Below are 24,246 nucleotides of genomic sequence, written 5' to 3' on the forward strand. Positions count from 1 at the left end.
TTCGCATTTCCACCCTTTCCAGCCTTCGTTGCTGCTCTACGTTCATTACCCATGTCTTGCTCCCATAAATCATAACACTTCTCACACATGCAGCATACACCTTTCCCTTCAGCTTCAACGACACTCGCCTCCTCATCAGCACGCCACTCAATTCCCGAAACTTCTTCCATGCACATCTCACTCGAGCAACCGTTGCCGAGTCTGATCCACCTTCCCCATTCAGCATGTCTCCTAGGTAACAAAATGTTTTCACACCTTCCAGCTTCACGCCGTCTCCAAGATACAACTCAACATTTCCTCCATCTGCAGCTCCCTCTGTGCACACCTTACACTTGAATGTAGCTGCCACACTGGTTAATGACCCTCTCAAACCACTATATTTTTGATGAACCCACTCAGCGCACATTGCACATTGAATTGAGTTCACTCCGACACCCTTCCTGCACAAAGCACATGGCCACTTCCCAGTTCTTTCCACCTCACCACATGCTTTACCACTTGCCATCACCTTTGTTTTTCCGATATTCACCTTCAGACCTTTCGTCTCCATACATTCCTACCACTTGTTCATCTTCTCCTTCAGCCCATCCATACTTTCCGCAATCAACACCAGATCATCTGCATACAACAACTCCCACGGTAAACCCTCCTTTACGTTCCGAGCCAGCACCTCCATCACAGCTACAAATAGTAGTGGACTTAGTACCGACCCCTGATGCACTCCCACCTTCACCTCAAACTCACCACTGTTCTCGTCCTTCTTCCTTACAGCTGTGCGTGCTCTTTTGTACATTGCCATCACTACTCTGATCAACCATTCCTCCACTCCTAACTTCCTCAAGGCCCATGTCACTACTTCACGTGGAACCCTATCGAATGCTTTCTCCAGATCAACAAACCCAAGAAACAACATCTTCCTCTTCTCCACGTACTTCTCCTGCAACTGCCTCACAATAAGAAGCACGTGTGTCGTTCCTCTTCCTGGCATAAATCCAAACTGCATTTCGTCAATCTTCACTTTCTTCCTTATCCTCCTCTCCAACACCCTTTCCAATACCTTCATTCCATGCTCCAATAACTTTATCGCTCGATACGAGCCACAGTCCAGAGGGTCACCTTTTCCCCTTGTATAGAGGGACGAGGGTACTCAGTTCCCAATCCACTGGAATGCGGCCTTCTTTCACCACCAGATTGCAGATCTCTGTCATTCTCTTCACACCCCAATTTCCCGCTGCCTTCAACATATCTCCCACAACACCCGTCAGCCCTCCCGCTTTTCTACTCTTCATTGCTTTAATCGCTTCCTCAACTTCCTTCTCGGTTATCTTCTCTGCCGGTCCTAACCACAACTTCCTTCTCGGTTATCTTCTCTGCCGGTCCTAAAACTTGGTTACTCTCTATGTTGTTGTACTTCAATGTACTCTGAAATTAAGCATAGAACAAATAAACAATTGGAGATCAAAAATAAATCATCGAATCATTTTATTTAACAAAATTTTATTTTAAATGTTTGATTCAGCAAAGTCGCCACCTTTTGCAGATATAACCACCGAACACACTCGTGGCATTCTTTCTGCAATGTAAATCAAATATTGTTTGGGAAGTTCTTCCCAACACTGTTGCAGAAGTTCCCACAAATGTGCTGCACTTGTAGGTTGCTTTGCTTTCACCCTTCTGTCCAGTTCATCCCAAACCAGCTCTATGGGGTTTAAGTCTGGAGACTGTGCTGGCCTTTCCTTGATTTGAAGCCTACCATCTTGTTCATTTCCTCGAAGGTAGTTTTGACATAGCCTGGAGGTGTGTTCAGGGTCATTATCTTGCTGTCGGATGAACCCCTGACCAACTAGGCGTATACCAGAGGGTATTGCATGGAGCTGCAAAATGCTGTGGTCGCCCTTTTGGTTCAGTGTGCCAGTCACTCTGTGCAAGTCGCTGACTCTGGATCCAGCAAAAGAGCCCCAGACCATCACGCTTCCTCTTCCATGTTTGACAGTTGGTGTCACACACTGAGGAAACATCCTTTCGCCTACTCGACGGCGTACAAAAACCCTGCGTGATGAACCAAAGATTTCAAATTTTGATTCATCGGTCCATAAGACCTTCTTCCAGACTTCAGTAGTCCACTGGCGGTGCTTCATGGCCCAGGCAAGCCTCTTTTTCTTATTTTGCCATCTTAGCAATGGCTTTCTTTCTGCCACTCGACCTGTCAAACCTGCAGCTCGAAGTCTTCTCTTCACAGTTGAAACTGACACTTGCTTACTTTGACCAGTGTTAAGCTGTGCTTGAAGCTGTTGTCCTGTGAGCTGCCAATCACGCAAGCTGTTGACTCTCAGAAACTTGTCTTCTGATTCTGTTGTGGCTTTGGGTCTACCAGGCCTCTTCCTGTCAGAGTTTCCCCCAGTTTCCAATATACTACTTCCTGCAGTGCAATATTGTCCAAATAATGCTTCAGATGGTGTAATAACAGTTTGTTCCAATACTGCTTTTATACAGACAGGGGGTTTGTAATCAAGTAATCAGTAGAGGTTGGGACACCTGTAGGAATTGTTTGCATCAAATTTCAAGGCTTAATTTACTTACATTGCTGCAGAATAGCTGTAAGTTGTTAACACATTACTTGTTCCCTGAAGAAGGCCTTTTTTTTTTACAATATAACTGTGCAATTTACATTATTTTCCTGTTTTTGCGAACCTAAACTCCTTTTTAAACCTCGAGCAGTTTACTGCTTACCTTTGTACCATTTCAGGTTATTCACTGGACATTAAACTGCGTAAATTTCAATAAAAACTGGAGAAATTGTGGTGTTCTCAAACTTTTGACCGGTAGTGTAGGTGTCCGGCTGTCATGATAAGGAACCTCACCTGTAATAAGTTCTGTGTTTAGGCAGTTTGTCGGATTAAGTGTGTACCTGTGATCATACAAGGATGATCGTGTGATAAATAGTTCTAGGGACTAAGATAATTCCCCTGTGTGTCAGACCTGGTGATCATACCTGTGTCCCTTATGGCAACGCACTCTTGTAGACATTAGATAGGCCCATTAGTACACCACATTAATTAAATCCCCCCTGACAAAGACTGACCATAAGAACTGACCAGAAAGACAAGCAGGCAGCGGCCACGCAGTGGTACACCATGGCTTTCACACATTGACCAGGCAGGCTGGGAGCCATGCCCAGGAGAACTAGTGATTGGCCATGGGAGGGGCGAGCAACAAACACCACACTGATTGGCAGAGTAGGGGAGGATGTACGATTGGTCAAAGGAAGAGCACAGAGCTTCTCCGTGATTGGGGGTGAGAAAGGCAATGGAGCAACACACTGATTGGCTACCAACTGCTGAGACCATGGCCAATCAGTGTGGAAGGCACGAACAAATGACCAACAAGCTTTTCCCTCTTCCCTTGCCTTCTCGTTCCCGGATTCTTCCTGTCCGGACCTCCCTCCTGCCCGTGATTTTCGTCTCCATTTGGACCTCTTCCCTGTTCTTCTTTCGTTCCCAATTGGACCTGTTCTTGCCTCTGGACGTTGGAGAGATGGTGGAGCGATGATCGTGCGAGCGGGGCCTGCTGGGCGGCTTGCGCTGATTAGCGGAGCGAGTGGATGAAGCGGACTGAGGCCTCCTTCCCGCCAAGCACAGAGCTGCGTCTGGACGCGAGTTTGGGGCCAGGACGACAGCAGACAGATAAGATGCACCACATTCCACAACACAACAAGAAATTTATTTTATTCATCCTCTCCCATTGTTTCATATCTGAAGTCTGCCGGGGCGTCCCAATTTAGGATTATAGTTATTTACCGGCACGTTCCTATGTTCTCGGAGTCCGGCAATAAAGCCACATTTACTTTTTGTACCTAAACTCCGTTTTGGTTTTTTTTTTTATTGATTTTCAGGTTGAAGACATCGGGCCGTGAAGGTAAGCCGCGGCATTTTCCCCCAATCCCCCAGCTCGTGTATTGATCTGCCATTGAATTGGAAACGCCTCGTTAAGCTTGATTATCCATCCGTGGCGTACCCGGTGTTAACTGAGTGAGCCGCACGATAGTATGTTTGTGTGTTTATGTATGAATGTGTGTGTATGTATGTATGTATGTATGTGTATGTATGTATGTATGTATGTATGTATGTATGTATGTATGTACAGTATGTATGTATGTATTGTTATGTATGTATGTATGTATTGTTATGTATTGTTATGTGGGTGGGGTAGAGTGATATATAGTGCCAGGTAGATCTGCATAGGTAGTGTGCTCCGATTATCGTGATAGGGAACCCTACATGTAATAAGTTTGTTTAGGTGGATTATTCGCATAAATGTATCTTTGTGATCATACAAGGATGACCCTTGGGATAATTATCGGAGGGGTTATGTTAATTCCCCGTTTCGTAAAACCTTGTGATCATCCTGTTGTCCCTTATGGCACTGCACATAGACACTAGTGAGAATGGCCCGAGTACACTAATTCAATATTCCCCCCCACAATGAAACCACCCATCAAGTCAGTTCGACATCACCAGCTACATCACCAGTTTGTATGGCAACATCGAGCAAGCAGGCAATAGATACGCCCATAGGAGCAGCGGTTGGACGAGACACCACCAATAGGGAGACGAGGCAGGATGAAGCCTGCCGATTGGTAGAGGGAGGAGCAAGAAGCGACTCACTATTGGGCGGGAGTTGACCAATGGGAAGGACGGAGTAAGGAAGGACCCGTGATTGGCCAGGGGCAGGGCAAGAAGCTTCCCGCGGATTGGTGGAAGGAAGGCCGAGAAGGAAGCAGAGGTCTGATTGGCGAAGACCACGGAGGACGTCAGAGGTGAGCAAGAAGCGGCGCGCTGATTGGAGGAGAAGCGCCAGTGACATCAGGAGCTGACGGTAAAAGCACTCTGACAGACATTTTCTCTCTCTTGCTCTGGACCTTCCTTTTGCGCTGGACATTGCGTTCTTGGCCCTTGCTCGCTGACCCTGGACTCTTGCTTGTTGGACGATGATGGACGGTGGAGAGACGGTGGAGCACTGACTATTCTCCTCCCTTGCGTTCACGTATGAGACCTCGCGGGCGATCGCGCATGGACACGAGGCTTGCCGCTGCAGTGCACGCTGGCCTAGCAGCATGGAGTGAGAGGTTTGCGCCAACGAACGGCGGTTCCCGCCAAGACCGGAGCCGCATCAAGACTGCGCGCTCGGGGTTGGACGATCCCTGACGAGACCACGAGCGAGTCAGAGCTAAGTTACACACCATGCTTTTGTTTTCACTTACAGTCACGTGAAAAAGTAAGTACACCCCATGTTTACATTACTTTAGTTTTACTTTAGTTTTGTTTTTAGTTTTGACTAAAACTTTAGACTAAACTTTAGTTTTGACTTTTTCAACATATTTCAACATACAGCTATTTGATCTTCATTTCAACAATATTAATAGATGAAGGTGATATAATATAACAAATATCATGAAACATTTACATTTTGTAGTCCATTGTATAATTTAAATAAACATAAAGGCAAATTTCGCATGTGGAAAAAGTAAGTACACCCCCACATTTATCACTACTTCAAATACCTAAAATTAAAATCAGGTGCACCAGCTCAGGTGCAAATAATTAGAACATCGTTACAGAGGATCTTGGAGGAACCTGTATTATTTAAACCTCAGACATTTAGTTTGGTTTGCTTGAAGTGTGCGGCGTCACCATGCCTCGATCAAAAGAGCTCTCTGAGGCCTTCAGAAAGAAGGTTATAGATGCCTACGAGTCTGGGAAGGGATTTAAAAAGATCTCCATACAATTTGAAATCAATCATTCGACTGTCCGGAAGATCATCTACAAGTGGAGAGGATTCCAAACAACTGCCAACTTGTTCAGGCTAGGACGCCCAAGGAAGTTCAGCCCGAGAGCAGACCGCAAGGTGCTGAAAGAAGTCTCTAAGTACCCCAGAATGTCATCACGGGACCTACAGGTAGCTCTTGCCACTGTTGATGTCAAAGTGCACGAGACTACCATTAGAAAGAGGCTGCACAAATTTGATCTACATGGGAGGTGTGCCAGGAGGACACCTTTGCTGTCCAGAAAGAACATCAGGGCAAGACAAAAGTTTGCCAATGAACACCTCGGCAAAGACCAGCACTTCTGGAACAATGTGCTCTGGACAGATGAGTCAAAGGTAGAGCTATTTGGCCACAGTACCAGAAGACATGTTTGGCGAAAACCAAAGACAGCATTTGACCACAAGAACCTGATACCAACTGCAAAGCATGGTGGTGGAAATATTATGGTTTGGGGCAGCTTTGCTGCATCATGGCATGGGCAGCTAACCATCATATAATCCACTATGAATTCTTCATTGTACCAGAGGGTGCTTGAGGATAATGTGAGGCCATCTGTCGGAAAGTTGAAGCTCAACCGAAGGTGGACCTTGCAACATGACAATGACCCTAAACATACCAGTAAATCCACCAAGGAATGGCTGAAAACAAATAAATGGAGGGTCTGGAATGGCCAAGTCAAAGCCCGGATCTAAATCCCATTGAGATGTTGTGGGGGGATTTGAAACGAGCTGTGCATGCAAGACACCCCTAAAACATCGCACAGTTGAAAGAATTCTGCATGGAGGAGTGGGCAAAAATTTCTCCCAGTCGATGTCAGAGACTGGTAGACAGTTATAAGAAATGCCTACTTGAGGCTGTTTCTGCCAAAGGGGGCAATACCACCTATTAGAGCCAAGAGTGTACTTACTTTTTCCACATGCGAAATTTGCATTTATGTTATTTAAATTATACAATGGACTACAAAATGTAAATGTTTCATGATATTTGTTATATTATATCACCTTTATCTATCAATATTGTTGAAATGAAGATCAAATAGCTGTATGTTGAAATATGTTGAAAATGTCAAAACTTTACATGGGGTGTACTTACTTTTTCACGTGACTGTATATTCTCCTGTGTCTGTGTTATACGTCTGGTGCAGGAGCGTTGCATTTAGGTTTTAGTTTCATCGTCGCATTTTCGTTGTTATCGGGTTCAGTTTTAATAAATCCATTTGTTATTTTTCTTGTACATTTTATACCCGTTCCCGCTTGTGTTATTTTTGCAGGCTGTCGGGAACTGCCGGCGGGATCGACCAGGTAAGGCTTCTCAGCGTCCTCTTCTTCTTTCTTCCGCCTGCGTGTAGATATAAAATCCACTATTGAACTGAACGCCTTTGGAGTTGAAGCTGGCTTTGGCTATCCATTATTTTTCCGGTATTAACCAAGGGGGAGTCATGCGACAGTATGTATGTATGTATGTATGTATGTATGTATGTATGTATGTATGTATGTATGTACGTATATGTCCCTTCCACCAGCATTTTGCAGGTTTATTTCCTTTAAAATTCGTTTTTGCTGCATCCGTTGGTCTGATTGACACGAATTTTACACCATAGAAGCACCTCTTCGTGTACAATTTTTTTTTACTAATAATTATGATGTCATAGATCACGTGGTATGGGCTCCATCTTGGAAAAACCGAAAAAACTGCACCTCTATATTTCCGAAACTGCTCCATGGAAAAAAATTAAAAGGTAGCTGTGTAAAGTACTCCCAATGGGGAGTAACATATGTTAATGATGATGTCATAGGTGTCTTCATTATGACGTCATAAATTGACAAGTAGAACGCTTGGTCCGATCAGTATTAAATGTATTAAACGTGATATACGGATAAATTTGTTGAGAAAAAAAAAATTGATGACGTCTTCAGTCACGTGGTTCGGCAGCCATATTTTTACAGCGTAGCCCATAGACAGCATTTGTCTGTCCATCTGGTGTATGCATGTATGTCCCTCACAAACGGCCACCAATCAGAGCTGAGGATCTGGTCACATAACAGAGGGACAGCAGATCCTCCACTCAGCAGATCCAAGCCTGGCTACGCCGTTCTTTGGCTATTGGTTTTGTTTCCTTGCAATGTATGATGTTGAGATAATTTTTCTTTAAATAAATTATATTTCCTTTAAATTAAATTAAATTCTACATCCGCACACTACGGGAGTGGCAGGAAGGGACATTCCTCTTTGGGGTATATAGACTACAGACGATCTATGGTTGGGTCTCAAGAACATTGGGTGTGTTAATTTACCAAGTTTGTTATGGAGAGATCGCCAAGTGGTTTAAGCATTCGAGCAAGCACTCCATTCAAAACCGTTAAGGAACGGTTCGCTTGGCAAATGCTAGCTAGCTGCTTTGTAAATGAGCACACCCCAGGCTTCCTCCCTTTCAGTTTCGTGTTAAATAGCAGGAGCAAGTTTCAAAAGTTCTCTACGAAAAACGCCACGTTAGCGCCAGGAAGGGTCATGTTATTAACCCAACATTTGTGGGGTATATGGAGTACTGTAGCGACCCATGGGTTCCCCAAGCAAGGCCAGCGTCAGAATCTCCTTGCTCCAGCCGGTGACGTCACCGGCGGGGATCCGCGGCGCCAGAGTGGCTGGTCACGTGACCACCAAAGCGTGCCGCGCGTGCGGGTATAATCAGCTACACCTGTCGATCACGTGACCACCGAAGCACGCCTCGCTTGAGAGGCGTGGCTTTCGGTTTCGGTTTCGGTTTCTGGTTGTGCTTTATCTTTATAATGCAGCCCGATAAACGGGCTTTACAGTGTTCCCGAGTTGGTTTTACGAATAAACATCTTCTCGGACGAGTTTGTGCCTTGCCATCCTTTTGTCCGTATCATGCTGGAGCCCGGACTCCTTCAGTACCATATATCTTCGCTCAGTTCTGTAAGTAAACCTTACTTCACGGATGTCGGGATTCCTCCAAATTTCTTTGTTTAATGTTATAGACACCATTAGCGACTGTTTAAAAAGCTAAGCATACGTGTTTGTGGTTTATAATATATTTTTTCTTCTGATAGAGGCCGTAGCTCCCACCAAAACGCCATGTTAAGCTATTTATAAACGTTGACTCGACGTTTGTTCAGGGAGGAAAAACACATTGGGGAGGTGGGATATTAATATTGTTTTGTAATAACATTAATATTACGCTATTATCGTTAGCTTTATTATTTGAAACGGCCTTGGGAAAACGCCACGATAAAGCTAATTTAACATTGATATACACCTCAACATGCAACCCATTGACGGCAATGGTGGGCAAACTCTCTCAGGGGGAGAAAACCCCCTTGGGGTGGGGGCGGGGGGGGGGGGGCAAATGAATGCGCTACAACCTTCATTGTGTAACCCTTCATCATCCTGTCAAGTTTGGTTGAGATTGGATAAATAACGACGGTTTATATTAGCATCAAAAATTCATCAGACAGACAGAAATGGCGTATTTTAGTACGATGATGATTGTGGGGTATGAATAAGGCCATCAAACTCTGTTGCAGCTTGTTGGATGAAAGCAATGTTTATGTGTGTTGGTTCACACCCTACTCACTCTTTAGTGGTGATCATAGGGTGAAGAGAAAAAAACAGGGCTGGCAGAAGTTATTGGTTCATGGCATTTGTGCGAAGATTCCTTTGTCATCAAGACCTCCATAAGAGTTATTAGCCTAATGTCCACATACCTAAGTGCAGACATGAAAGGATAGGTGTTATAATGATGTACAAGGGAATAACTGCCTTAGTAGCACCAGTATGACAGGGCTGGCCGGATGGCCTGCAGGTGCGCATACTCACCTCTAAGCTGTCTAGCCTGGGTTCGAATCTGGACCCAGCTATATAATGTCATCCCGGTGTTATGTTAAAGATCAGTGGACGTTAAAGATCGCTTGGTGTCCTTCGTGAAGAGTAGGCGAGCTATCATTGGCATCCTTGATCAAATTCCAAATTCCTGCCCAAACCAGCAGAGGGCACCGCATCAGTGGCACTGACCATGCCATCAGCCAATGCTATCTGGCAGCCTTGTGCTGAATCCAAAAGAAGAGGAAGATTAGTATGATTGTTTATAATTGGATTTGATTTTCTTGTTCTCGTTAAAATAGACAAATCAGATGTTGGTTCCTTGTGAGAATCCCTGGAATTCCACACTTTTGTGTCAAATATTTTTGCATGGGGAAGGCCTTTAAAAAAAGAAAAAAACGGCACAACTCAGACTCTCAAAATAATGTAATTTAGCTTTGTTTTACACTTTTATCAATAGCAAAAAAGGAGGAAAGACAACCAAATTAAAAGATTCATGAATAATAAGAGCATATTGCTATAATTATAACGATCAAATTCCCAACTGAGGCCAATTTGTTAGGATGGAGACAAAGCAGTGAGATTAGAGGCTATTAAAGCACATCTCTTGTCTTTTGTAATATGACAACAAGGGAATTATTATTAGATTATAAATTATAATGGGAATTATTACTACATGTGGTGGGTGGTTCGTGTGCAGCCACCCGGCTGCTGGTTGCATCATTTTTCTGTGGGTGCATCTGCCACTGATGCAATGCCTCTATATAACCTGTTATGTGGTACTCAATTTGCCGACCTTGTTAGGACTAACAGGCTGAGTAAACCCCACCTGGCGTTAATTCAACGGGATTTGAACTCAGGACCTTAGGATCCCAAGCCCAACACCCTAACCATTATAGGCCTCCTTGGCATGGCATTTAGACAGGCACACGTCATCATATCCAACACAAGTAGTGATTTCTCAGGTTGTGCAACACACATACTGATTGTTTTCCCAGTTATTTCCCAGTTTTCCCAGTATTTAAATTCCTATTTGGATTCCAATTCTGAAAAGCATGTGAATGCCTTCAGGCATGCCATAGCATTCCTGAAGGCATTCACATTTCAGTTCACTCACTTTGAGGTAGGCAACCAGTTTGAGGGAGATGGTGGCAATGTAGAGGGAATTCATGACAAAGTCCATGAGGTTCCACCAGTCATGCAAATACTCTGAGATGCCCCCGTCCCACATCTGCTTTATCTCTGCCCAGATGAGACCTGTGGAACATGGCGTAGAAAAGAAAGTCATATTATCTTCTCACACGGAGGCAATTCAACAAAGCAGGAATTGTTCCATCATCTGTAAGTCTGTAACTATAAATGTCGATCTGTCTGTTTGTTACGTATACACTCCTACACCTCTGAATGGATTTGACCCAAATTTGTCACAGAGGTAAAAGGTTGTACCGGCTAGGTTTTAGCACAGTTAGCGGCTCCTTCGGCCACTGGGAAACCCCAGGGAAAAATGATGGGGTATATATTTCCTCGTTGTTGCTGTTGGCTTGAATAGCGCCACCTTTGGTGGAGTTGAGCACTACAGGATGGATTGAATTTCCCCAGACAACTACCTGTCATCTTCTATGGTTATTCTCGCCACCAACATGGCTCACTTTCTCTAGGTACTTTTGCTAGTCTGATATTTTAGAGAGCCGTTTGTCTGTCTGTATGTGTGTCGCCATTTTTCTCAGAGATGGCTGAATAGATCTTCATCAAACTTTCAGAGGTTCATCAGTGAATGTCTGGGAGTGTTTTATGCAAAGAAAACAAAAAAAGTTCGTTTTTCTGGATTAAAAAAAAACGCTCTCTAGTGCCTAAGCTTTTAAAATTAATGACAGTTAATATATACAAGCACACATTCGCACAAATAAATACAAAACAAGTACAGATACATTCAAAGTACACCGCCCCCATGCCAAATAATTAAATATCCTACAGCGCGGCATTGCCTGGGAGCCTCCGGCGCCCGGCAATACCGCAGTGCAGCTCATAGAGACTGCATTGGGAGGGAGAGGTGTACACTAATTGATTGATTAATTGTATAATGAAAATCAATAAAAGATTATCACAAAATATTTTCTTAATCAATTGGCTAATCGCATAACTAAACCACTAGTGCTTCATCCGAAGATGTATCTTTTAAAAATGTAATTAAATAAATCATTAATAAAAAATTAAATAATTAATTGATTAATGAATAAATAATTAATCGATTAAATGATTAATCAATAAAAAAAAATCCTTAATAGCCACATCACTGGTCACTGTCATGTCCAAATATTAGCTTCCTAGGTCAAAAGGTGCCTGAGATATTGGCCAAATGAGAAAGAAAATAAATAAATGATTAATAATGAAAATAAATAATTAATAATCATTAAAAAATTAAATTATTAATCAATTCGGTCATAGAACAAATAAACCATCACCATTTCATCAGAATCTGTAACTTAAAAAAAAAAAATTAGTCATTAATCGAATAATTAAATAATTAATCGATTAATTGATTGATTGATTAATTAATAAATCAAAAAATAGCCTTTGCAGCCAAATCACCTGGTCATTGGCATGTCCAAATATCAGCTTCCTAACTCAAAAGGTGCCTGAGATAATGGTCAGAAGAGAAAGGAAATTTGATTAATTAAATAAGTACTTAATTAATCGCTAATAATTAAATAACTCCTCAATTAATTGATTAATCAAAAAACAAAAAATACTTTTTTTTGACAAAGGACTTGCTCACTACTGTGCCGAAATTTCAGCTTCTTAGCTCAAAGGATGGCTGAGATATCGCCCGGACAAACAAACAAGAAAACAAACAAGCAAAAAAACCAAACAAACAACCAGGGTGAAAACTGAGTACTCCCTTTCAGCGTGCGTCACTGCCGAGCCCCCTTCGGTGCCCGGCAATGACGTTTTGCAATGCCTGGAGATGGCATAGGAAAGGAGCGGTGTACAACAATCACCAGACCTTTGAACAAAAATAATCAAACAATTCCAGAAGAGGTCGAAGTTGGTTGAAAGGCTTCTTCTTCTTCCTGATCGTCATCAAACTTAACTCAGAAACGTGATGAACGGCACATTCACCAACGTATATTCAAGAAAAGGTAAAATGATGATTTGACATTTGTGATGGATTCTGATTTGGCTGTAATTGCTTTTCCATTATATTTGCCATCATTTCAAATATGTTAATGTTTCTTTTTCGTTTGAGCAACGCCAGGTACTCCAGCTATTAACACGTATATACTTTACTTGTGGTACAAACACAAATACAACTTTGTCTGGGGGTAACATAGGCTATGTGGCCACGGCTTCATGCGGGGGTGTGGGGGACCGGGAGAGGGGCGTAAATTCTCTATGTAAATGTTTACCGTGTAGTGCATACCTGGTGATTATGGCAGAGGGTATTACAATCTCCTTTTTTTTACCAGGGCAACACTGAGGTTAAAGCACTCTTTGCATTGGGAAATTTATCCTCCTTCCCTTCCCCCCTCCCCCAAAATGGAGGTGCCTGTCAAAGCCACCCCCCCCCAACCCCCCAAGTTGTATATCTTTACCATCTCTCTCCCCTCACTCTCCCCTTCCCCTCCCTCTCCTGCCCCCTCCCCCCGTCTTCCGGCAACGCCGGGTACATCGGGAATTCACCCTCTTCCACCCGAGCTGTTGGAGTCGTCCTCATCCACCAGATGTGCAGAGCCATCTGCCATTTAAACCCCATGGATGCGGACCATTACCCTGGTAAGGGGGCTGACAGGTACTACACCTTGCCCAAAGGTGACCTGGGGTTATGCAAGGCAGGGGCATCCATCTCCCTGAGGTATCAGAAGATACCCGCATACCACTGATTCGATTTTGGTTAAGGCCGTGGTTCCAAACCAGGGGGCCATGGTGTATTTCTCGGGGGGCCATGGGGTAATTTGAACCATACTAAAAATTAAATATTGTTGTTTTTTTTAATATTGTTTTGACTTTGATATTGTTTTGTTTTTTTCCTATTGCAGATTTGACGTTATGGCTTCTGGGAGTAAAAAAAGAAAGTATCTTGATGAATACATAAAGGTTGGATTCACGTCCATTACTGTTTCTGGTCAAGAGAAACCACAATGTGTGCTGTGTCACAAGGTTTTGAGTACTGAATCCATGAGGCCATCCAAGTTGAAGTTGCACCTCGAGACGAATCACGCACAACATGCAAAGCAGGATCCCGAATTTTTCAAGCGGCATGAAAGAAATTTAAAGTGACAGAAGTTGGATGAGGGAGGAGCGTTTCAACAACAAAATGTAGCAACTGTCCAGGCTTCTTATGAAGTTTCTCTTGGAATTGCAAATAAGAACCCCCCCCCCCCCCTCGATTGGGGAGACACTCATCAAGCCTTGTACCCTCATTGTCGAACGGGTTCTCGGCAAGGCAGAGGCTCGCAATGTTGAACAGGTGTCTTCATCAAATAACATAGTGCAGCGTCGTATCCGTGAAATGTCAGAAGATGTGAAACAACAGATCATCAATGAGATTAAGGCGGCGCCTTTCGGCTTGTTTTCTTTTCAACTTGATGAATCGACTGATGTTAGTTCCTGTTCCCAGCTACTGGCATTCGTTCGCTATGTCAAGGGAGATGATATCAAGGAAGAATTATTGTTCATTGCCCTGGAAACAACGACAAAAGCTAACGATGTCATGGAAAAAATGAAGTTGTTCTTCGATGCGGGAGGAATTCAGTGGGAGAATGTATGCGGTGTCTGTACTGACGGTGCTCCTGCCATAGTTGGTTTCAAATCCGGATTCCAAGCAAAAGTGAAGATGCTGGCACCACAAGTGAAAGGAACCCACTGTATGATTCATCGCTACGCCCTGGCTTGTAAGACTCTCCCACTCTCATTGAAGAAAGTTATTGAAGTCGTAATCAATATTGTTAACTACATCAAGGCAGGGGCTCTCAACACCCGAATGTTCAAGGAGCTGTGCAAAGACATGAACGCGAAACATGAAACGTTGCTGTACTGTACTACTGTATGCTGGCTTTCGAAAGGGAATGTTCTGAACCGCGTCTTTGAACTTTGTGCGGAAGTCAAACATTTCTTGAATCTTCAAGAGAAACATGACCTCCTGCAGCATTATGACGAAGAATTGTGGAACGAACGACTTGTTTATCTTGCTGACATTTTGGAGCAGCAGAACCAGCTGAACCTCAAGCTCCAAGGAAGAGCGACTAATATTATTCTTTTCCACTATCATCACAGAGGATTTGTTGCCAAGCTCCAAAACTGGCGCAGGAAAGTGAACACAGGAAACATTTCTATGTTCGAAAGAATGTCTGAATTGCAAGACAGCATGGGAAAAGAGCTTGACCCCGTACTGAAAAATGACATTCTTGAGCATCTGCAGTCACTGGAGCTAGAATTTCATGAGTATTTTCCTGATTTAGATGACAATGAGGCAAAAATTGTGAGGAATCCTTTTTCCGTCAACCTTTGTGTGGAGAGCATGCCGGAGGCAATGCAACATGAATTCCTGGATTCTCCGAAACGATTCATTTGCCAAAGACACATTCGAAGAGTAGAGCTTGATGGAGTTTTGGGTGGGAATGGGTCGCCACCCTATTATCAGCCAGATAGCTATCCGGGTGCTTCTGCCATTCCTGTCTACCTATCTCTGCGAAGCGGGATTTTCCACGCTGTTGAATATCAAATCGAAACAGCGTAATTGGCTCCACGTGGAAGATGACCTCCGCTGTGCCCTGACTGGGACTCAACCATGGATACCCCAATTGGTATCTAAAATGCAATTTCTAAGTTTTTAATTACAAGTGTTAGGGTAGGGTTTTTATATTGTTCATTGTAAGAAAACCATTGGTGGGATCATTATACTTCTAATCCTAACACTTGCTTCACTTTTAGGACTTTCCAGATGACACTCAGGCCAGTGATGAAGATTTGTAAAAGCATATACCTGAAAGGTATAGACCTAGTAGATCCTGTGTATAGGACTTATAGTTCAATCTGATACTAACAAGGCTGCTTTCTTGCTTTATAAACCCATACCTATAACTTCAAAGGACTTGCAATATCATGTATTATGTAATACAGTTATATCACAAATATAAAGACAATGGTTTTCAATTACCTTTGTTTGTTGCTTTTCTATAATCCTGAGCACTATTTTGAGGACTTTATTGGATTCCTTGACCCAGAAAACATTGGATTAGCACATTTAATTACATTTCTAGGTTGACTAGAAGCCGAGATAGCGCAAAATATGTATTTTATGGCGGCCGTTTTTAAAATCCAAAATGGCGGCCATGCAGGTGTCTGTGCAAATGCCAACATTGATTTTCGGATTCTCCATGCTCTGATGATTCCAAAAATGTACAGTTTTGCTCATCTCCAAAAATTTTGAACGAAATTATATTTGTTAACATAGTGAACCTGACTAAGGTGTTAAGTTTCCAATATAATGTGTACTTATCCACCTCGCAGGCTTTGCTCTTCATTTGTCATGATCTCTCTTCATTTGTTTACACTTGTATCTCCTGTATGAATGGTTCCATGATTGCATCAGTATGTTGGTCATCTAATATTATAATGTATGCAGAATTCACAAAATGAAAATTGAGAAAAGGAATAGAAGGCAGTAGGCCTATGTGGTAGGAGAGAAAGAAGGGCGAGAGGATTTGTGAGGATCGGACAGAAAGGGTAAAATGCTTTTCGAAGCAATGCTAATGAGGGGAGTGAACGGAAAGGGCATGCATAGAGCATTTTGAGGGGTTGGCATGGTTAAAAAATTCTGCCATTGCATTATTATTACTAGAACGGCACTTGGTAGAGAGTATACTTCCGCCAGGCTTAACAGTTTATGTTTTGTATCTTAATGATAGGTCGAATCTGGAATCTGGACCTGAACCAAAATCCAATCGGCTTGTTCTTGTCACCTAACCAACTCATCCACCTACAATCTTACATGTGTAACAGGTCGTCCACAACGTTTTGAAATATCGTGCTATACCGTATATCGTTTTTAGCCCTATCATTCAATGTTGAGAAATCACAAGTGAATTTTTAAAATTCTCGTACAAGGACCTGACCTCGAATCTTCACCAAAATCGAATTGAGTCGTCCATGTCACACACCCAACCTATCCACCAAGTTTCATACGAATTCATCCACAACTTTTACAGCTATATTTATATCCACAAATGCTATATGTTGTTTTTGCCCTATATCTCAATGGTGAAGAACCACTTAAAATATTCTTGGATCCAGATCCGGATTTGATCTTGACCAAAAATTAAGCAATTCGTCCTTGACGCATACCCAACCTTGCCACCAAATTTTGTCCGAATCCATCCACACCTTTTTGAGATATCCTGTTCACAAACAGACAGACAATCAGACAAACAAACAAGAAGGCGTCAAGTGGCAGCCTGACAGGAATGACGAAAAACAAGAGAAACAATAATTGATTGATTAATTGCATAATTAAAATCAATAAATAATGATCATACAATATTTTCTGAATCAATAATTGGCTAATAGCATACTTAAAACACCAGTGCTTCATCCCAAGCTGTAACTTTTTGAAAATTAATTCAATAAGTCATTAATCGAAAAAACAATAAGAATTAATTGATTAATCAACAAATAATTAATCGATTAATTGATTAATCAATAAATCAAAAATAGCCTTTACAACCAAATCACTTGGTCATTGTCGTGTCCAAATATCAGCTTTCTAGCTCAAAAGGTGCCTGAGATATTGCCCAGATGAGAAAGGAAATAAATAAGTACTTAATTGAATGAATAAATGAATGAATATGAATGTTTTACAAGTACTTAATTAATTATTGTTAATTAATTAATTCATCAAGTACTTAATTAATCAATAATAATTCAATAACTAATCAATTAATTGATTAATCCCAAAACAAAAAATACAGTTTTTGTCAAAGCAGTTGCTCACTATTGTGTCGAAATTTCAGCTTCCTAGCTGACAAGGTGCCTGATATATTGCCCAGATGAGAAATAAAAGAAGTGATTAATAATGAAAATAAATAAATAATAATGATAAATTATTAAATTATTAATCAGTTGGCTACTAGAATAGCTAAACCACCACCGTTTCATCTGAATCTGTACTTTAAAAAAAATTAAGTAATTAATCGAATAATTAAATAATTAATCGATTAATAGATTAATCAATAAATCAAAATTAGTCTTTACAGCCAAATCACTTGGTCATTGTCATGTCCAAATATCAGCTTCTTAGCTCAAAAGGTGCCTGAGATATTGCCCAGATGAGAAAGGAAATAAATAAGTACTTAGTTAATCGATAATAATTAAATAACTAATCAATTAATTGATTAATCAAAAAACAAAAAATATTATTTTTTGCCAAAGCACTTGCTCACTATTGTGCCGAAATTTCAGCTTCCTAGCTCAAGAATGGCTGAGATATCGCCCGGACAAACAAAGAAGAAAACAAACAATCAAACAAACAAACAACCGGAGTGAAAACTGAGTACTCCCTTTCAGCGCACGTCATTGCAGGGCTCCCTTCAGATCCCGGCAATGACGTCATGCAGTGCCTGGAGATGGCATAGGAAAGGAGTGGTGTACAAAAGGTAATAAAAAGCTCAAATATATGAAAATATTGTGACGGTTGTGAGTCCAGAGGGGATTTCGTCCACTTCCTGGACCAAAATAAAGCACATTCACATTGGATTAAAGTTAGTTATGCCATAGTATTCTGTTTGGCAATTGAGTTATATCGTGTTCATGGTGATATATGTGTGTTGCGAATGTGAGATATATTAAGTTCATGTCCTTTCCTTTTTTAACTTCCACATCACACCATTTAATACCAAACACACTCAAACTCACATCGACATGCTCATTGTTTAGCAGAGAGGTGAACACGATTTCAAGGTAAGCGAGCACAGTTTTAAGGTAAATGAGTGCAAGTTTCAAAGTCCCCCTTCCCTCCCTCCTGGGTGGGGCACATCTGTGGTGCGGCTTAGCCAATCAGGTGCTGCCACAGCAAGGGAAGCGGAGCCCCACCAACGACCATCATGGGCTGCTCATCCACCCGCGCAAACCCTGCGCCAATGAGGGGATGCCAGGCAGAGGAAATGGGAGGAGGAAAGAATAAAAGGAGAGCACATAGAGCGAGCGAGGGAAAACAGTGGTGGATCGAGCTGAATGTGGAGAACAGTGGAGAGTTGCGAAGGAACAGAAATTGATGCTGTTTCAGCTCTCCGTTTCCTCTCTGCGCCTTTACACATAGACATCGACTCACTTTGACGCTTCTTCTCTTCCTGACTTTTCCCCTTCATTTTTTGACATTATTCTCCTCTTACTGACTCTTTCCACTTTCTTTCTTTATCGCTACTTTGTTGCTCGACACGCACTTTGCCCCGGCCCACTTTCGTTTCACCCGGCTATCTTCATGCTACCTTAAACTCGCTGCCTGCCTTCAAACGATGGCATCAGAGCTCAGCCACCGCACATATCAACACTTTTGGTATGCGGACTTCCCACTGTATCCCTAAACGAATGTGTATCAGCAGAGGAAGGAGGGAGGCAAGCCCGAACTGCCAAGCAGTGGGTACAGTAGACTCGAGTGAGGTTACTGAAGGTGCACACACCATACTCTTAGTTTCTTTATCCCTCTTCCCACACTCTCTTTTCTTCCTTCGGGTGTCTGGGTCCCTTTATTGTAAAAGTGCTAAGTCATTGTTGTAAGACATCCAAGGGTGGGTTTTATGGAGTAGAGGATATAGGGAATGTATATGTGCTTGGAATTGATAATATGGCTTGCGTTGTCCCATTCTGATTTATCCTGCCATTCTCCTGTTTGAAATCCCCAACTGCCATTCCTCCCACCAATTTCCTGCTATATTGCTTGGTGCTTAATAAATTAATGAAAGAGTTGATTTTGTTCCCATTTGATCTGGGATAGTGCTCCTGGAGCAATTGGTCGAAGAGAATAATTGAAACGATAGACGATAGAGTAAGATGTTGGTTCGCTCGGCCAATTAGTAGCCATTACGCAGTCGCAGGCACGGTGTCCTATCTGCTTCATTCATCTTAGAGATACAGTAAACCATCCCAGGGCACGAAGATCCGGCCAGAGGTGAGGGCTGTAGAAGACATCCATGGTCTTTTATGGACATGCCAGGTTTTCGTAGTCATCCTCCCGTGTGGCCATCACAATATATTCATATATAACCACTCACTCACTAATTCATTCGCGGATATGAATGTTTAGTTTTTTTTCTCTGTAAGCTAGAAAGTTGAAATTTGGCATACTGATATTACTCGAAGCAACGATTGCCGAAAAAGTCACAAAACTGTCTTAGCATGTAATCAATATGTCCCCTGGGTAGTTTAAAAATTCTGTTATTAGAAAACACATTGCTGATTAAGGACTGTAGGTGGAAATCAAAATAAGACTCATGATGATGAAAATGTTTGAGTGGAAAAAAGTAATTTTTGAATTGATGAATAGTGACAATATTATTTGGCGCAATCTAAAATGAAACTTGAAAGTATCCCAAAATGCAACGCCTGTCCACGTTTGATTGCTCAAGCTAAACTTGACGAAGACAACAGCTAAAACAAAAAGAAAAATGCAAATTTTATTAATTAGAATTCTCTATATTATCATAATAAAGGTTGTTGGAAAATTGATAGCAATGATCAAATGGTTAAAATAAGTTATGGCCTGGACAGACACATGGAGGGCCAAATGGTAAATAAATAAAGAAACATGGAAGCAACAAAAAAAAAAAACATGACCGTCTCATGCTGCGCAGCAGCGGCCTAGGAAATATGGCCTATTTATACTTATTATGACTGTGCCCTTTGACATTTTGACCCAATTATTAATTAATCTTCTCTCTATTCGCATAATAAAGGTTTGTTGAAAATTCGTTGACCAAAGCTCAAGTGGTAAAAAGGTTATGGTCTGGTGGAAAAGTCTTTGAAGTAGGGTAAATCAACAAAATTTGTTTTTCTGTCGTTTACAGTATCGACCTTTGCCGGAATAATACCTTGCAATGAAAGAAAAGTGATTAACAATTACATGTGCCATTGCCAATAAACACGCTCATCTGGAGGCTTAATGTGCTGCTGTCACGGATGGCCACATTGTTCATTCTGGCTTGGACTCTAACGCTGTGCTGTAAACAAATCTGCAGAGGCCAAATCAGCAGACACATTACACCTTGTATTAAGGTTATTAATGATCCAGAAAGGTTTAACCAACGATCTGAAAGAAAATGTCTGCAATCCATATATCCTTAATGATCTTTCCTTCAGCTGCATGGATTTTAATCCACAACCTGAGTGATGCCGGTTCATTGTCATGGCGACCCAACCTCCCTTGAAGACAGAATACAATTTTATAATGCCTTAATATACTGAGCTGGTGCTTGAATAAACAGCCTTAGAAGCAGCATCTCCAGCAAAAGATGTTTGAGAGAGATGAATGTAGGCTGAATATATTGGTGTGCGCATACTGCCAGGGTCCTGAAAGATGTGATCATTCATGACAAAATCTTTTTACAGACCAATGGTTCTGCTGAAGTAGTTCATGTGACTGAGAACAACTCTGTACAAGTTGACACCCATTGCAGGGTGCCCTGGGTTTGGGCCCAAAATTCCGAATTTGGTCAGGATGTTGGCACAGAAATTGGCGTACCCTTCTTAAAGGCACCATAGCATCTTTAACATCCACTAGGAAATGCGAGCAGATGCGACAGCTGGCGTAACGTCCCGCTGAAGTACGGCGCACTCAGAGATGAAAAGTCTTGCCTGCAAAATCCCCAGAATTTATAGTGTGTTTTGGTATTAAACAAAGACTACAGTCACGTGAAAAAGTAAGGACACCCCATGTAAAGTTTTGACTTTTTCAACATATTTCAACATACAGCTATTTGATCTTCATTTCAACAATATTGATAGATAAAGGTGATATAATATAACAAATATCATGAAACATTTACATTTTGTAGTCCATTGTATAATTTAAATAAACATAAATGCAAATTTCGCATGTGGAAAAAGTAAGCCGCTTTAAGTAAGCCGCTAAGTAAGTAAGCCGCTTCACCGCTTTGCACAAAAAAGGTGCAAAAACAGATCCCAGCAACTACAGACCAATCAGCCTTCTCCCAATTATCAGCAAAGTCATGGAATCCATCATTGCTTCAGATATTAAATCTTTCCTCTTCTCCAATGGCTTGATCTCTGATCATCAATTTGGTTTCAGACCTGGTCACTCTACTCTGGACATGCTGCTTCTGCTTTCTCAACAATGGATGGAGGTCCTCAACGCCAAACAGGAAATTAGAGCTGTCTCCCTTGACATTTCACGTGCCTTCGATACGGTCTGGCACCCTGCTCTGCTCTCCAAACTCTCCTCCTTTGGTATCCATGGAAATCTCCACGCATGGCTGGCGGACTTCCTCTCTGGTCGTAGTCAACGTGTGGCCCTGAATGGGTTTCTCTCATCTCCTCTTCCTGTTCAGGCTGGAGTTCCCCAAGGTAGTGTTCTGGGCCCTGTGCTTTTTCTGGTCTTCATCAATGATCTCTCTGACTCTCTTGAAAATCCTCTCTATCTCTTTGCTGACGACTCTACTCTCTGTCGCTCCATTCCTCATCCCTCAGATCGGCAGTCTGCAGCCTCCTCACTCTCTGCAGACCTGGACAAAATCACAGACTGGTCAAACAAGTGGAACATGTCTTTCAATCCTGACAAATCTTATACTCTTACAATGTCTCTCCGAAAGGACCGACTGGACAACCCTCCCATCTACTTTCTCAACAATCCTCTCGAAGAAGTTCTGTCGCTCAAGCTTTTGGGTCTCACTATCTGCCATGATCTTTCTTGGGAAAACCACATTTCCAAGCTGGCCTCCAAAGCCAGTCGCCGACTGGGCATCCTCCGTCGTGCGAAGTCCTTCCTTGGCACACCTGAGCTCCTCACCACATACAAGGCTTTCATCCGCAGCTCAATGGAATACTGTTCCCCCCTCTGGGCTGGTGCTCCTGCCTCACACCTTGCTCGGCTTCACGCTGTTGAGGCCAAAGCTTTCAGAATCATTGGAATCTCCTGCGATGTAGTCAACGCCGAGGGCCTTTCACTCACTCACCGCAGGCAGGTTGGTGGTCTTTCTGTCTTCTACCGACTCCTCTCCGGCCTTGCTCCCCCAGCTCTCTCTGTGCTCTGTCCCCCCAATATTCCTTCAGGTCGCACAAGATCTGCCTGCAACCCTCTTCTGGTTAAACTGCCAAAGTCTAGGCTCTCTGCTCACCTTCACTCTTTCATTCCCCTTTTCTCCCGCCTCTGGAACAAACTCCCCCACTCCCTTCAATCCCACTCCTCCCTCCAGGTCTTTAAAACAGCTGTTCACCACCATCTCTTATCTTCCCCCATCAAAAACCTTGATCTTTTCTACCCCCGGTAATTCACCCCAGAGTCCTTGCAGTGTTCATATGTTTTAATCCTCTCCCACCTCCCCCCAAGTCCTCCCGATGTCCCTGCTCTCAAATGTTGTGTTTGTGTCCTTCCCCCTCTCTTTTGTGTCCTTCCCCCTCTCTCCCCATCTTGTCTACCGCTCCCCTTGTTTTTTGTGTTTTGTGTGTCGGTTTGTCTTTTTGTGTGATTAATGTTAGCTCTTTCACGAGCCTCGATCTTGTATACAAAAAAAAAAAAAAAAAAAAAAAAAAATAGCTGTATGTTGAAATATGTTTTAAAAAGTTCAAACTCTTTTCAACTCATTTAAGATGCTTTATTGGGGTGTGGGTGTACTTCCATGGGGTGTACTTACTTTTTTACGTGACTGTATAGACACATCAAAGGTGGGTAGGCAACTTCTGAGCTATCTTTTCAACTCATTTAAGATGCTTTATTTACCTATACATGATGTATTTCTTTGCATTTCCTCAATATACTTGTAATCATGTCTGTAGAGGTAATGAAAGACATTTTTGTCAGTAATGTTTCTCAAAGTGAATTCACAGAATGCATCATTTATGAGATTATTAACTCAAAGACAAAACCATTTGTGCATGAATACAATACTGGGTACGCTTTTACACAGATGAAATAAAATGCCCTCAATAAAAAAAATGAACTGAATGAAAAGACACCTATGGTTTTATGTTGTAGCAAATAATCTTGAGGAGCTGCAAAAACCTGATTTTCACATTATATCATGCACTTAGATTTGCGATGGTTCAGTAAACAAGACAAAAATGGCATATTTTCGAAATAAATTGTGACATTCTCACTATGTCAATTTTTATTTAATTGTCTTTAAATAAAAATATACATCGATGATCAAAATTGTAATTAAATGGAATGTTTGATGTATAGTATGTCTCCTGGTGTTGTTTTTTTACATCTCTAAAATTCCGTGAAATGTGAAATGCGTCGCAAAATAAGTGATTCGTGCATAACGCTTGGTGTCCACCAAATTCACAATATTTGTGATGTCAGTTTCATTTTCAAATCACGAAGGACTCGTAAAATGAACGAGGTGTGTAGGTTCAGA

At 42.1% G+C, this 24,246-nt stretch overlaps 1 protein-coding gene across 1 annotated transcript in view; it reads right to left on the bottom strand.

The window, feature by feature from the left end:
* Positions 1–24,246, bottom strand: part of LOC137425973 (short transient receptor potential channel 4-like) — a 121,717-nt gene that overhangs the window by 24,919 nt on the left and 72,552 nt on the right. Inside the window, exon 6 of the mRNA XM_078775327.1 lies at positions 10,779–10,918. Within this exon, the coding sequence (XP_078631453.1) occupies positions 10,779–10,918 (140 nt within the window). The remainder of the gene's footprint in view (positions 1–10,778; positions 10,919–24,246) is intronic.

This window comes from Myxine glutinosa, chromosome 4, assembly GCF_964187855.1.
Source record: "Myxine glutinosa chromosome 4, kmMyxGlut1.1, whole genome shotgun sequence".
Lineage (NCBI taxonomy): Eukaryota > Metazoa > Chordata > Myxini > Myxiniformes > Myxinidae > Myxine > Myxine glutinosa.